The sequence below is a fragment of the Eimeria acervulina genome, genomic scaffold, assembly GCF_000499425.1.
Source record: "Eimeria acervulina Houghton genomic scaffold, Eah_scaff427, whole genome shotgun sequence".
In the NCBI taxonomy this organism is placed as follows: Eukaryota; Apicomplexa; class Conoidasida; order Eucoccidiorida; family Eimeriidae; genus Eimeria; species Eimeria acervulina.
In genome coordinates this window covers 1-15,000 of record NW_013547327.1, presented here as the reverse complement: position 1 = coordinate 15,000, position 15,000 = coordinate 1, and the positions used below count along the sequence as shown (strand labels likewise).

The window sequence follows — 15,000 nt, the reverse complement described above, 5'->3', positions numbered from 1 at the left end:
ATCTCGCGCCGCAGTCATTGGCAGACGGCTGCTGCTCCTGCTGCTGCTGCTCCTGCTGCTGCTGCTCCTGTTGCTGCTGCTCCTGCTGCTGCTCCTGCTGTTCCTGCTGCTGCTCCTGCTGCTGCTGCTCATGCTGCGGGTCTGGCTGCAAGGAGCAGCAGAGCCCAGCAGAGCAGTCTTCGTCTTGCTTTCGACTGTCTTCTGCTGTAACGACACCAACGCCCTCATCCATATTACTACTACACCCGGGGGCCCCGGGGGCCCCTGGAGGCCCTGAGGGCCCTGATGGGGCCCCTGGGGCCCCTTGAGGCCCTGAGGGCCCTGATGGGGCCCCTGGGGCCCCTGGAGGCCCCGACAACGCTGGGGGCCCTTGGGCTCGCGGAAGCCCTGGAGGCCCTGAGGAGTCTAGGGCCCCTAGGGGCCTTAAGGGCCTCTGGCTGCGTATGTTTTTAAGACTGCATGCACTCTCATTTTCATCTGAAGTTAGTCGCTGTGGTGGGGCTTCTGCAGGGCTTCGTATATTTGGAATAGAGGAGTCTGAGGCTCCCAAAGCGGCGCGAGGGCTTGCTGCTTTAGGGCCCTCAGGGGCCTCTAGGGCCCCCGGGGCCTCTAGGGGGGGCCCCCGTTGAGGGGTCCAAGGGGAGATAGGAAAGAAGATCTCAGCGCAGCGCTCTGTTTTTTCTCCTGCAGCAGCAAACAGAGAGACAAGGAAGGATTGTACAGCAGCAAACAAAGACAGCGACAGGCTCCTATGGGCCTGTCTTTGTCTGGTGCTTGAGCTGCAGCAGAAAAGAAAGAGAAGGCTAAGAAGCAGCAACAAGAGGATTGGGGGGCCCCTGCAGCAGCAAGATCTTCATCTTACCTCCTGTTGTAAGCCGCTGGGGAGGGGGCCCCTGAGGTATACCCCCCATCCGAGTAATAACACTGGGGATACGAAGAGCAAAACTATTATTTTTTCAGTTATTATACATAGTCTAAATGCAAGAAAATCGAAAACAAAAGCATTTAAATAGTTAATTTTGGTAATAAAGCAGAAGCGCGCTCAGAGACCTCAGTAGAGTAGAGAGCTGTCGATACACCTCAATTATGCATACAGCTGGAGGCAGCCAGCCACGGCTTCTGTACGCATAAAGGGCTGTACAATATAAAAATTAATTCTTTTATTGCACTTTAAATTTAAATATTTTATAATTATTCAAAGAAATTATTATTTTATTTCCTAAACTGCCTGTAGCAGACACGCGGTCACCTCTAGGTGATGGGCGTTTGCTGCGCAGCAACCGAGCGACGCTAGCGAGAAATCTCTTCCCCTTGAAGATTTTATTTAATTAAATATATTATAATATTAAATAATTAAAACTCGTTTGTTTAATTCATTAGAATTACTTGTGAAAATCTATGTGGGGGCGTACGCAACCCGCATAAACATATCCATGCCTTCAGACTCAAAGATGAGTTGTGATGTGCTTCCTGCTGCATATTTACATTTATTTGTTTATTTTGCCGCTAACATCCTTTTTTGCTGCTACTGCGTTGGGGTGTATAGGGAGATTATTTAAATTAATGCCAAGGACGGCAGCCGCTGCAGCCTAAGGTCACTAACAAGCAGCTCGAAAGCGCTTAAGAGATGCATAACATTGTATAAGTACTTCTCTATTAGTTAGACAAGCCCTACCAGAAACAGCTATAAAACCCTGATCAGCCTAAAGCCGGCGAGGCACCCTTAGAAGAGCCTGGGCCCCTCCAGAGAAGTACTTGAGAAAGGAGATTAACAAAAGAAATCAGATAGCCACCCCTTCTGTCTACAGGCTTCATGCGCTAAGAGGCAGAAGGGAGTGGGGCCCCTGGTGAAGGGGAGAGGCCTTTAGTGTGCTGCAGCAGTCCTTGTTGCACTTTGCTGCACCTCCTGCAGCAAGACAGCCCAAGAGGCAGGCATACAGTAGATGCTTATTAAGCACATACTTAAGCCTCTGTATCCAGCCAGCCTCTGCGTAACCAGAGGTGCAGACACTCTATCGAGACATATCTGTTGATGCTGCTTCTATTTGCTGCTTTTATTTGCTGCTGCTCTTGTTTCTACCCGACCGTGCTGCTGCTGCTGCTGCAGCACGTTACTGAACCATTTGCCTTTCATGTTGGTTTGAAGCTATCTTTTAATGCACACATCTAAATATAAATTAAAAATATTTTAAGTTAATTAATCGACATTTAAATTAAAAAAATGCAGCGAACTGCAACGTGCATGCAACATTTGAGCAGGAGTGAGGAGGGGCTCTTCACAGCTGCATTAACTACAGGTGGATAGGGTGTAGCAGACCTGAGCAAAAGATAAAATAGCTTGAAAGAGTATGTAGATATAAGTACATTAATTCATATTAGCAGTGACACTGCAGTTTTAAACAAAGGATTACAACAGCTCGCGAAGATCAGACAGACTCCTCAGGGTGTTTGGCTGCCTCTCGCCTTCTCCAGCAACATCTATATCATCATCAGCTGTATAAAGACTATATACAGAGAAGAAAAACAATATGTAAATAGATGAGTTAGAGAAGAGAAACTAAAGAAGGAGTGAAGTAGGGGGAGAGTGCTTAGCGTCAAAGAGATAGAGAACAAAGCTATGCCTTCTTCGTTTAAAAAGCAAGAGGACGGCTATTTGCTGGAGATGTGTTTGAAATAGAGTCGTCTAATAATGAAGCAGTGAATACAGTAGTATTCGTTCAGCAGGAGAGCAGCAGCAAGAACAGACGACAGCTTGCATGCAAGAGGCTGAAGGGGCTTCGTTCCTCCTAAGCGCACTCAACTGCTTCTATTGCACTAAGCAGCTCAACATAATTACAAATTAAAGATGTATGAAAACAGCGAAGAAAACTAAAGCCCTTCGTAGGGCCTTTGCTATCAGAGTGCAGTCAACGGGGCCTATCACTCTGAGAGCTCAGCAGCAATTAGCTGCACAACCATTTTGATATAACTTCGCGGTTCCTTCTTTTCAGCTTAAGTCGCGTGAAGTCGGTGACCTCATAATGCATGCATGCATAATTAGAGGCGCTGAGCCCCAGCCCCAATAACATTCATAGGCTTTATATCTGATTCATTACCATAGCGTTTTGCATGCTTTTTTAGCGAAGAAGGACAACCTTTTTCTTTGCTTTCTTTTAAATATAATGAAGTAAACAAAGGAATAGTGAAGGCAGCACATAGACAGAATCAGCTTCTATTACAGAGCCTCTGCGCTGCTGATAGGCATAGCACTCCCTCACGCACATTGCGAGTAGCTGCTCGTCATTCATGGGCTGCGTTTAATTAATTTAATTAGCTTCACTAACTTAAAAAGCTCTTGCTCTCTATGTTGTCTTAGTAGCAGGATTGAGAAAGAAGCCCGGCGCTGCAAGGTCACTCAAGCTCTGTACAGCATGCAAACAGAAAGGTAAAGGTAAGAGGTTTTAGTTTGATGAGGCAGGAAGGAGTAAGGGGCATAAGAAGAAGCTGAGACACTTCACGGTGTATATTTCTGTGTACAGATGCTGTCTCGCTTATTGAAGCCTGGAGACAGCCGTGTCTGTTATCTGCTCACCTATTTAATAAATAAGTTTTTGTTCTCCTTGTATTGCATCAGCGTATACCCAGCTGGTGCAGCCTCATATTCACACTCTGTGTCTCCTCTCCTCTCGCATAGAGACGGGCTTCGGCTGCTTAAAGGCTTCACTTGGGTATCATCGTTGGCAGCAGCTTCACGCAGACTTAACTCCTTTCATCTCTTTCTTTGTTTTTTATCGGGCTTATTTCTTCATTTTATATACCTAAGGTCGACGCACTTTAACTCAAAACAAACGAGGCCCTTACTATTGTTCTTACTATTATTATTATTGTTATTAATCTATATTGCTAGTACTGTTATTATTATTATTTACTATGTATTATTATTAATAATATTTTCATTATTTTTATTATTTTTATTTCTTTTATTATTATAAGGCTTAGCCCCAATAGAGGGCTCTCTGAATAAGCCTAGGCGCGACAGTACGCCTCGTGAAGCTGCTTCAGCTGCGTTAATATGAATAAATTAATGAGGCCTTCATTAAAAAAAAACCCTCTAAATAGAAGAAAATCAAACAAAGAAATAAAAAGAAGAGCAAAAGAATTCGCTTTCTTGAAATACAATATTCCTTGGCCACCCTTGAGGTGTATGTACACCTCACCACCTACACCTGCGGGGGCCCCCCCCTCTCTGTATAAACATAGAAATGAATTCAAAATATCTAAACTAATAAGCCCTTAATCCTTTTTATTTAAAGTATTGCTGTAGAAGTCTCCCAGAAAGGAAGATATCTCTGCACGAGTAGCTGCAGCAGCGGCAGCAGCAGCAGATCTGCTGCTGCTGCTGCGGTCGGTGGCGGTCGGCAGCAGCAGCAGCAGCAGCAGCAGCAACGCCTGCGGCTCTGAGACTTCCGAAGCCAACCCCCTGCATTTTATTAATTTAAATCGAAATTGATTTAATTTAAATATAATTTTTAATTTATTTCTTTTTCTCTTCGCTAGTTTAGGGGCCCCCGGGCCCCTGCCGCCCACCACCCCCCTACTGAGGGGCCGCTGGAGGAGGCCGGTCTGGACCTGCCTGTACACCTGGGGCTTCTTCTGGTGTCGCTCTTCTGTTTGCTGCATTTAAATTAATTAATTGTTTTTGTTTAAGAGGGACATAATGGAGACAGTCAACGACAGGGGGGCCTCCCTCAGGGCCCTACCGAGAGATCAGCTGATGGGGACCCTCAGGTCTCTCTACACCGCAAGAGGCGGTAAGCTGCTGCTGCTGCTGCTGCTACTGCTGCTGCTGCTGCTGCTGCACCCAATCCCGAATGAACCACAAACCCTACACCCCCAAAACACCCGAGACAGACACCTCCGCCTGCTGCTGCCCGTCATCTTCGGAAGTAGCTGCAACAGCTGCTGCAACAGCAGCAGCAGCAACAGCAGCAGCAGCAGCAGCAGACCTGGTGGATGTTGCTGCTGCTGAAAGAGCATCACATGCTGCAGCGAACAGCCGAAGCAGCAACATGAAGAGCTTCAGGAGCAGCAGTAGCAGCAGCTGCTGCTGTTGCTGACGTTGCTGTGGCTGCTGCTTTATGCTTTTTGCTTGTGCTGCTGAGTGTGCCTCAGGCCTCCTGCAGCTGCTAGGGGAGGTATCTGAAGAGAAGGAGACACTTGTGCAGCAGAGGAGACAGCTGCGTGAGGAAGAGAGCCGGCTGCAGCAGGAGCTTGAGTAGGTGCCGACTCAGCCAGCGACATTGCGGGTTTAGGGTTTAGGGTTTAGGGTTTGTTAGGGTTTAGGGTTTGGGGTTGTGTTGTTGCTCTGTATCTATCAGGCAAATAGCGAGCGGGCTGAGTCTCTTTGAAGCTGTGCTGATGGAGTGAGGGGACAGCAAAGAGACAGAGACAGTTGTTAGAGACAGAGAAGAAACAGATATTAAAGACAGAGAAGAGACAGTTGTTAGAGACAGAAAGGAGACAGAAGCAAAGACAAAAGGAGACAAAAAGCCAACAGCTAGTAAAGACACAAAAGAGACAGAAGAGAGACAGTGAGAGCTTAAGAGAGACAACAGAGACAGCAAGGAGACAACAGAGACAGCAAGGAGACAACAGAGACAGCAAGGAGACAACTAGAGGGCCTTATGAACAGAAAGGAGACACTGAGAGACAAAAATGAGGCAAACAAATCGAACGCAAAACAGAGACAAAAAGCAGCAGATAAAAGAGACAGATTTGAGCAAAGGCAAAAGAGAGACAGTTAGAGAGATAAAAGAGACAAAGGAGAGACAGTTAGAGACAGCAAGGAGACAGCAAACGATACACCTAGTTGGGGCTTCCGCCCAGCGTAGAGAGGGGCAGTGGCCTAAGGGGACACCTTTCAGCAGCAGCAGCAAGGGCAGCAGCAGCAGCAGCAGCAGCAGCAGTTGCTGCGTCCTTGTTGGGTTCTGTGGTGTATCTGCAGCTTCGGTGTCTCTCCTTTTCAGTCTCTCTACCCTCTCAAGAGACGCAGCGACAGCTGCAGCAAAAAGAGGGGGCCCTCCGCTACACCCCAAACAGTAAGCCTTTCACAGGGGCCTCCAAACAAGGGCCCCCCTTAAGGGTACAGGGTACAGCAGGGGCCCCCTTTAGGGTACATCAGGGGCCCCCTTTAGGGTACAACAGGGGCCCCCTTTAGGGTACAACAGGGGCCCCCTTTAGGGCACAGCAGGGGCCTCCTTTAGGGTACAGCAGGGGCCCCTTGGTGCAGCAAAATAAGAGGCAAGGCAACAAATACAGATGGCTGGCTGGTTGTTGCTGCTCGTTGCAGTGTCTCCTGCTGCTGCTGTTTGTCTCCTTTTGCTGCTGTTTGTCTCCTTCTGCTGCAGGGCCTCCAAAGAGAAGAGGGGGGGAGGCGCTCTTCCCTACCTGCCCCAATCGGAGAGAATGCAGTAGCAGCTGCAGCAGCAGCAGCTGCTGCTGCAGCTGCAGCAGCAGCCGCACAAGCTGTTGCTGCAGCAGGGGAAGCCAGCTCTTTCCTAGAGGCTGAGACAGTTGGGGGCCCCCAAGGGACTGTAATAACTCCCCAGGGGCCCTGCGAGGGCCCCCTCTGTAAGGAGACAGTTGCTTTGGGGGCCCTCAGCTATAATGCTGCAGGAGACAGCAGCAAACCGCTGCTAACTGCGCCTACTAAAAATATGAACAACACCCCCAACACCGGTTTGCTGCAGCACGTGGGGGCCCCCGCGGAGTTGGAGACGAAGGAGACACCGCGAGAAAATCAAAGCCCCAGTGGCGATGCAGCCGCAGCAGCAGCAGTTGCTGCTGCTCCTGCTCCTGCTGCTACTCCTGCTGCTGGTCCTGCTGACTGTTTTACAGATGGCGACAGCAGCAGCGAGAGCTGCGGTATTTCGGGTTCTTTAGCTCTGTCTAGAGGGGATATAGGGGACAGCAGCAGCAGCAGCAGCAGCAGCAGAACGACCTTCTACAGCCACAGCAGCAGTTTGCTCACAAGCAGCAGCAACTGAGGCAGAAAACGAAGCAGAGCGACAACCTGGGGACAGTGATGCTGCTGCTGCTGTTGCATCTGCTGCTGCTGATGCTGCTAATGCTGCTGCTGCAGGCTCAAGTGATGCAGAGGCCGACGCAACGGAAGAGTCTTCTGCTGCTGCTGATGCTGCTGCTGCACCGCAGCCTGCAGAAGCAGCAGCAGCGAAGACAGCCCCTTCACAGGCAGAGCCGGAGGGTCTCAGCAGCAGGGGGCCCCTCGACAGCCAAGGGCCCCCTGATGACAAGGGGGCCCCCCCTGTAGAGTTGCCCAACGAGGTGTCTCCTTTCGATTCAGTAGAGACAGCAGACAACAACCAGCAGGGGGGCCCCTCTAGGTCTGCTGCGGAAGCGCTGGGGGCCCTCCATTCAGCAGCAGAAGGGCTCCAAACCCCTACAGTTGTGACCAGCAGCAGCAGCAGCAACAACAACAACGTCAGCTGCAGCAGCAGCAGCAGTTGCAGCAGCGCACGATTGATCAAAGATGCAGCTGGCAGATGCAGCAGCGAGAGCAGCACTCCTGTAGACGTGAGCAGCAGCAGCAGCAGCAAACGAAAGGCTGCAGCAGAACCCCTGACCCTTGCGGATGATTTCAGCAACAGCACAATTGGCAGCAGCAGCAGCAGCAGCAGCAGCAGAAGCAGCAGCAGCTGCAAACGAGCAGATACTGCAGCAGCCCTTTCGTGCGAGGGGACCCCACCGAGTAGCCAACAGCCTTCTGCTGCAGCAGCAGCAGCAGCAGCAGATACTGCCTGTGTTGACACTGCTGCTACACAGAAAGCCCGAGCATCACTAGAGGGCCCCTCTGCTTCGCTACAGTTCAGAGGGGGCCCCCCTCCAGAGCTGCAGCGGGGCCCCCCCTTAGAATTGCAAAGGGGGCCCCCTGGCTGCTCAATGCGAGAGGGGGGCCCCCCCAAAACCCTTTGGGGGGTGCAGACACCGAGGCAGCAGCAAGCCTCTTCGAAAGCAGCAGCAGTTGCACCTGCAGCAACTGCAGCAGCAGCGGCAGCAACAGGAGCAGCAGAAGCCAAGAAGCTGCCCGTTGCTGCTGGAGGCCCTGAAGCTGCAGCAGCAGACACAACGGGGGGCCCCCGGCTGCAGGTTTCAGTTATAACAACACAGACAGGGGACATAGAGATCACTTGGAGTGTCGAAGGGGGGCCCCCAGGGCCCCTGGAGCTGCAGGCATGCATTCTAAACTGCAGCAGCAGCAGCACCACAGAGGGCAGGCAGCAGCAGTTGCTGCTGCACTGCACAGACAGCCCCCTCCTCATCACCCCTCCCAGCAGCACTGGAGAGTACCACATCACGCTGATGGTCAGACCCCTGCAGCAGCAGCAGCAGCAGCAGCAGCAGAGCCTTTGCTACCCAGGAAGCAACCTACGGCCTATATGTGGGGTGTCTGTACAGCTGGCGCTCAGCAGCAGCAAAATCACAAACCAAAGGATTCGTGCACTTGCAGTCAACAGGCTGTCTCTTCGGGGGCCCCTCACACCAAGGGCCCCCTCTGCAAACCCTTGGGGGCCCCCAACCCCAAGGGGGCCCCCAACCCCAAGGGGGCCCCTTGGGGCCCCCTCTGCAAACCGTTGGGGGCCCCCAACCCCAAGGGGGCCCCCTGGGGCCCCCTCTGCAAACCCCTTGGGGCCCCCCCCAACAGACCCTTTGGGGGCCCCCTCCACTAACATCAAAGAGGACGGCAGTGTGGGGGCCCCCGGAAAGCCTTTACTAGCTAAAGGAGACGATGAGGGGGGGCCCCAGAAGCAGCAGCAAGAACAGAAGCAGCAGCAACAGCAGCTGCAGCATCAGCAGCAGATGCAGTACCAGCAACAACAGCAGCATCAATTGCAGCAGCAACCACAACAGCAGCAACTGCTGCAGCAGCAACAACAGCAGCTGCAGCAATACCAGGAGCTCCAGCAGCAGCAACCGCAGTTGCTACTGCAGCAGCAGCTGCAGCTTCAGCAACAGCAGCAGCAACAGCTGCAGCTGCAGCTGCAGCTACACCAACAACCAGAGAACAGAGAGCCCTCCCCCCTCAGGCTTCAAGAGGAGAGTGCTGCGACTCAAGGGGCCCCATCGGGCCCCAGTCTAGCGGCGAGCAGCAGGTGCATGCAGTCCGGTGTACCTACACCGAATGCAGCAGCAGCAGCAGCAGCAGCAGCAAAGGAAGGTGCAGCAGCAAATGTCTCTCCCGCTGCTGCTTCATCGGTGAGGACACCAAGGTCTGCTGCTGAAACTGCTGCTGCTGCATTAGAAGCAGCAGCTGCTGCAGTACCCGGCTCTGCAGCAGCAGCAACGGCACCTACCACACCTCGATCAGCAGCAGCAGCAGCAATGGCCTTGGCAGCAGCAGTGTCTCCTCGCTCTGCAGCAGCAGCAGCAAAAGCAGCAGCAAAAGCAGCAGAAATGATGGAGGCCCCTCTTCTTCCTCCTCAAGCTTCGTTGTCTGCGGGGGCAGGGGGCCCCTCTGCAGCATCTTTGAGGGCCTCTAGCCCTCAGGGGGCCCCCCCTGTCCTGAGGGGGCCCCCCAACATTCAGCTGTCGCGCACTCACCTACGGCAAATGATAAGGAGCACCACGGGAGCCCCAGGGGGGCCCCCCATGGGCCCTATGGGGGCCCCCCTTCAAGAGGGTACGACTTTGTTCGGTTCTGGAGCTGCAGCAGGGGCCCCTGAAGTATCTACTACACCGACAAGGGGGAGCCTGGGCCCCTGGGGGCCCCCAGGGGCCCCCCATACCGGCGGAGAGATGCATGCTGCTGCTGCTGCTGGAGTTTGGGGGCCTATGCAGCAGCAAGCACTTCAGTACCCCGCTTTTATGGGGGCCCCCTTCGGTGTTCAGACCCTCCGGGGGGCCCCCCAAGGTGCAAGCCTTAGACCGTTGGGGGGCCCTTTGAGGGGGGCCCCTCTCCCCCAGTTTACTAATATTTCTTCTGATGCAGCAGCAGCAGCAACAGCAACACCACGAGGTGTCTATGCAGATTTTAGGGGGCCCCTGCAGCCTCAGGGGGCCCTTACTCACCGAGGGGGGGCCACTCTGGCGCCTCCGCCTAATGGGGGCCCCTTCATAGTCAGGGGCCCCCAAATCTCTTCAGTCCCTGGAGTGCCTGTACACCCCACAAACACCTATCTAGCTGAAGGCAGGGGTCGTGCAGGAGCCCCCCCTCCCTTTCGTTTAGGGGCCCCCGAGCTACAAGGAGTCTCTGTGCTGCAGAGAGAGGGGCCCCCAGGGGGCCCCCTAACGGCCAGCTGCAACAGAGGGCACAGCGTAACGCCAACCTACAGACCCACCAGGTACTGCAGGGAGGCTTTAAATAGTACCTTTAGGGGCCCCCAGGAGCCCCCTCAAGGGCCCCCCTTGGGGCCCCCCCAAGGGCTTCCTCAAGGCCCCCCACAGGAACCCCCCCAGGGGCCCCCCCAGGGGCTCCCCCAGGGGCTCCCCCAGGGGCCCCCTCAGGGCCTCCCCCAGGGGGCCCCCCAGGGGACCCCTCAAGGCCTCCCCCAGGGGGCCCCCCAGGGGCCCCCTCAGGGCCTCCCCCAGGGACCCCATGAAGAAAGGGGGGGAAGAGGGTTTGAGGGGCTCGTGGGGGCCCCCAGAGGAGCATTGGGGGCCCCTAGTGGAGGGGGTGGGGCCTTGCTAAGTACTACCACTGGCTGCAGGTTTGTGGGGGCCCCCCTAGGCAGCAGATCCTATAGCCTCTCTAGGCTCTCCTGCGGGCCCCTCGTGGGGGGAGTAGGGGGGCCCCTATGCAGCACTCAGGGAGCGATACAGCCCAGCAGCAGCAGCAGCAGCATCAGCAGCAGCAACACAGGGGCCACTGCTGGTTCTCTGCAGCTTCCGGGGCCCCACAATGGTCCCCTCTTCGCTGCCGCTGCGCAGCAGCAGCTGCAGCAACAACAGCACCTGTGGCAGATGCAGCAGCACTACTTGATGCAGCGCTGGCAGCAGCAGCAGCAGCAACAGCAGCAGCAGCAGCAGCAGCAACAGCAACAGCAGGCTGCGCATACACCCAGAGGGGCCTCGCTACGACTCTCACAGGATTTGTATAAGAGCCCTCAGCTAACCCCCCGAGCTGTCTCTATGGTTAGCCTGAGGGGCCCCCCAAGTAAACCACAAGCTCTTTCGCTGCAGCAGCTGCAGCAGCAGCAGCAACAGCAACAGCAACAACAGTGCTGGCAGCAGCAGCAACACCAGCAGCAACAACACTACCTGCAACAGCAGCAGCAGCTGCTGCAGCTGCAACAACTGCACGGCCAGCAACAACACTGGGATGCAACAAGGCCTCAGCAGCAGCAGCAGCAGCAGCAGCAGCAGCAACCCACACCGCAGCAGCGCCAACTTCCACAGCAACAACCGCAACAGCATCAGCAGCACCAGCCGCCACCGCAGCAACAGCAGCAGCATCAGCTCCACCACAAACCCCCATTGCAGCAACAGCAGCAACAGCAGCAGCAGCAGCAGCAGACCTCGCCGCTGCGCCGAGTGAGGGGCTTAGACCCTCCTCCTCATGAGCAGCAGCTGACCCAGTGGGTTTATCTCTCAGCAGAAGAAAAGAAAGAGAGGGGCCCCAAGCAGGGGGCCCCCCAACCCCAAAGGGTACAGGAGGCGTAAGGCCTTCTAAGAGAAACAAATCATATTCCTTATACAATCAGCTGCATGCAACGGCAGCAGCACGTGCTGCTGCTGCAGTTGCTGCTGTTGCTGCAGCAGCACGAGCAACAGAAGCAGCAATTGCTGAGCTAACTCCTGCTGATGCTGCTGGAGCAGCAGTTGCTGCTGCTGCTGTTGCAACTTCTGCTGCAGCTCAAGCAGTGAGCGGTGTTTTTTCTTCAGCAGCATCTGCTGCTGCTGCTGCTGCTGCAATATATATATATATATATATATATATGTACGGGTGCATATCGAGTGTGTTGAGGGGTTTGTTTTGTTTATTCTTTTTTTGTTGTTGCTGCTTAAAGTGTACATAGACAAACATCAGCAGAAACAACAAACAAAAACAAAAACAATCTCTTTTCTCTGTCTTCAACTCAAGCGCAGCGTTAGGGGGCCCCCAAAGAGAAGGGGCCCCCTAACTCTGCAGGCTGCGGGGGCCCCACGAATAGCTAGACCACCCAGCTGCAGCAGCAGCAGCAGCAGCAGCAGCAGCAGCGAACGCTGCGTTGCTGCCGGGTGTAGGGGCAGAGTTAATTTTCTGTCTGTCTCTGTCTCAGCCTTATTCAGTGGTTTATAAATAGGGTTTATTAAGGTGTCCCTTTGAGGGTTTAGGGTTTACTAGAACATAAGCGCTGCTGGCCATTCCTAGGGTTTAGGGTTTAGGTTTTAGGGTTTAGAGTTTAGGGTTTATTAGAATTGAAGGGCTGCACAGAGAGAAACAACAAAACTTTAAATGAGTTCGGAGGGGGAAGATAAAGAAAAAAGCACTGGGTGTATCCTCAGCTTCTGCTGCGCTGCAGCAGCAGCAGCAGCAACTACTGCAGCTGCACCCACAGCAGCAGCTGCACCTTGTGCTGCTGCTGCAGCAGCAAAGAAGGGCCCACCGCAGCGGGGCTTGCGCACAGTGGTTGTATGATGATGTTTGCTGCAGAAGTCTGTCTCCTTAGGTGTACAACACTTTATTTATTTGGTTTATTACCGTCTAATGGACCGTATTGTTGGGGTGTATTGTAGTGTATTAGGGTTTGCTAGGGTTTCTTTGGGTTTAATTGGGTTTGCTAGGGTTTATTAGGGTTTAGGGTTTATGCTTTGTGAGGGTGTACTAGGGTTTATTAGGGTTTCCTGAGATTTATTAGGGTTTATGAAGGATCGTACGGTTTATTAGAGTTTATAAATATTCATTAGGGTTTACAAATGCTTATTATTTCAGCCGCTGGTCCAGCTGCCTATACACCGCAAATCTTAAGACCAGCCGCATGACCACTGGTCACCCACGGCCATGAAAGACAAACCCTAGACCCTAAACCCTAAACCCTCGAATTAAATATAGTAAACAAGTAATGAAGTTTATGCAGCATAAACAAACAAAGACAGAGGCTTCTTTCCCTTGCATGCTACCCCCACCAGCCTGGGGGGCCCAAGGTCACCCTAAACCCTAAACCCTAAACCCTAACCCTAAACCCTCACTGATTTTATTTTTATTTTAAATGTATTTCTAGGGTTTTAAAAATGGAAATTCCCACATGTCAGTCTATGACGGACGACTGCCTACAAATCGCAGACGCGCTCTACAATGCAAGACACGACAGTAAACCCTAAACCCTAAACCCTAAACCCTAGCTCATCTCGGTCGTAAACCCTAGAGCCCTACCCTTTTTCTAGGCCTTAGTTTTTAGCTGCAGGAAATTTCTGGGTGGGATCATAGGCCTTTCAGTGCTGCCAAGAGGCGCGGAGCCGCCAAACCCTAAACCCTAAACCCTAAACCCTAAACCCTTATTTGCGAGTATCTGCAGCTCCCCGTATGGCCTCTTTACTGTGTCTGCTCATCGGAATTTTGGGGTTTGTGACGTTTGGATCTTGTATGGGAGTTGTACTAAGTGAATGGCTTTCAGGCGACTTATTATTTTTGAACATCGGGCAGCTGTAAACCCTAAACCCTAAACCCTAAACCCTAAACCCTAAACACTGTATCCTAAACCCTAGTCCCACAGTGCAAAGCGGATTTGGCGTCCCTTAGCACCTACACCCTTGCAGGCCACCGGCTTCTCACCACCCCCCTGCCTCCCCAACCCCAAACCCTAAACCCTAAACCCTAAACCCTGATTTGCGCGTGCAGCCTGTTAGTCTCTCTAATGATTGTTGCTGAGGCCCAGCGAGTGCTCCCTATCCTACCCCTTGACGATTGCGTAGAGCGACGGTTTGGCTTCCTTTCAAATGCTTTCGCTCGGACGATGGTTTACGCCTACCTCGGTAAACCCTAAACCCTAAACCCTAAACCCTTAACCCTGAACCCATAGCCCTAAACCCTGGAGCCAAAGCCCTAAACCCTACAACCTAAACCCTAAGCCCTAAATCCTAAACCCTAAACCCTAAACCGTCGGTCAATAACAGCGACCCCGGAGGAAGTGAGCACCACAAACCCGCAATAACCACAAACCCTAAACCCTAGAGATCAGCAGCTGCGAGGGTTTAAACTTCTCTGTTTCTCTTCAGGCTTCTCCTGCATACCCTTAGGCCATTTATCAATCCTCTGCTACGTTGCTGGTAAACCCTAAACCCTAAACCCTAAACCCTAAACCCTAAACGCTTGTCCTTTCCTCTGGGCTGCAGATGCTGCCGTCAGCCTTGGGGAATGGGAGGGGGCCCCACAGCTGGGGTTTAGGGTTTAGGGTTTAGGGTTTGCGTTTGTTGCAGGGCCGCTGCTGGTGGGCGCAAGCATCGTGACTGTTGTTTTCAGGAGGAGACGGATAGTAAGGGTTTAGGGTTTAGGGTTTAGGGTTTCCTGGCAGAAGAGTAGTGGGCCCAGAAGGAGACAGACAGATAAAAGGAGACAGCGAGAGAAAACCTAAAAATGGGTTGCATCCTCGGAGCTAGGGTTTAGGGTTTAGGGTTTGGGGTTTAGGTGTGCTGCGGTGTTGCTCAGCCTGTTGAAGGGGAGATCGTCCCCAGCTACTGAGCTCCTCCAACCCCAAACCCTAAACCCTAAACCCTATACCCTAAACCCTAAACCCTAAGCCGTTGGATTTGCCTTCAGTTGGTGCCAAGCTGAAAGCAAGGGCCCTTAGTGTTGTCTACAACAGAGTCAGAAGAACCCCTCTAGGGTTTGAGAAGAAGCCCCCCCTGAGGGTATAAGGGGAGGTGAGGCCCCCTAGGGTTTGACAGGGGGGCCCCCTAGGGTTTAGCATGGGGGTCCCCCTAGGGTTTGAGAAGGGGCCCCTTCGAGGGTTTATCAGGGGGCCCCCCAGAGGGTTTGGGAATGGCGGGGCCCCCCAGAGGGTTTGGGAATGGGGGGGCCCCCCTGTC

The 15,000-nt window shown here is 53.1% G+C and overlaps 2 protein-coding genes across 2 annotated transcripts in view; one reads left to right on the top strand and one right to left on the bottom strand.

Annotated features, from left to right (window-relative positions):
• Positions 1–911, bottom strand: part of EAH_00038060 (zinc carboxypeptidase, putative) — a gene marked incomplete at both ends in the record, with an annotated part of 10,951 nt that extends 10,040 nt beyond the window's left edge. The window contains 2 exons of the mRNA XM_013391977.1: positions 1–684; positions 863–911. The exon at positions 1–684 is cut by the window's left edge and continues 118 nt beyond it. Of these exons, the coding sequence (XP_013247431.1) occupies positions 1–684; positions 863–911 (733 nt within the window). The remainder of the gene's footprint in view (positions 685–862) is intronic.
• Positions 912–4,696: 3,785 nt separating this feature from the next.
• On the top strand, positions 4,697–11,655 carry EAH_00038050 (hypothetical protein, conserved; the record flags this gene model as incomplete). The annotated part of the gene is made up of 6 exons (XM_013391976.1): positions 4,697–4,790; positions 5,152–5,254; positions 5,358–5,402; positions 5,984–6,077; positions 6,387–6,903; positions 7,121–11,655. The coding sequence occupies 6 exons, from the start codon at positions 4,697–4,699 to the stop codon at positions 11,653–11,655; spliced, it is 5,388 nt and encodes a 1,795-aa protein (XP_013247430.1).
• Between the last annotated feature and the right edge of the window lie 3,345 nt (positions 11,656–15,000).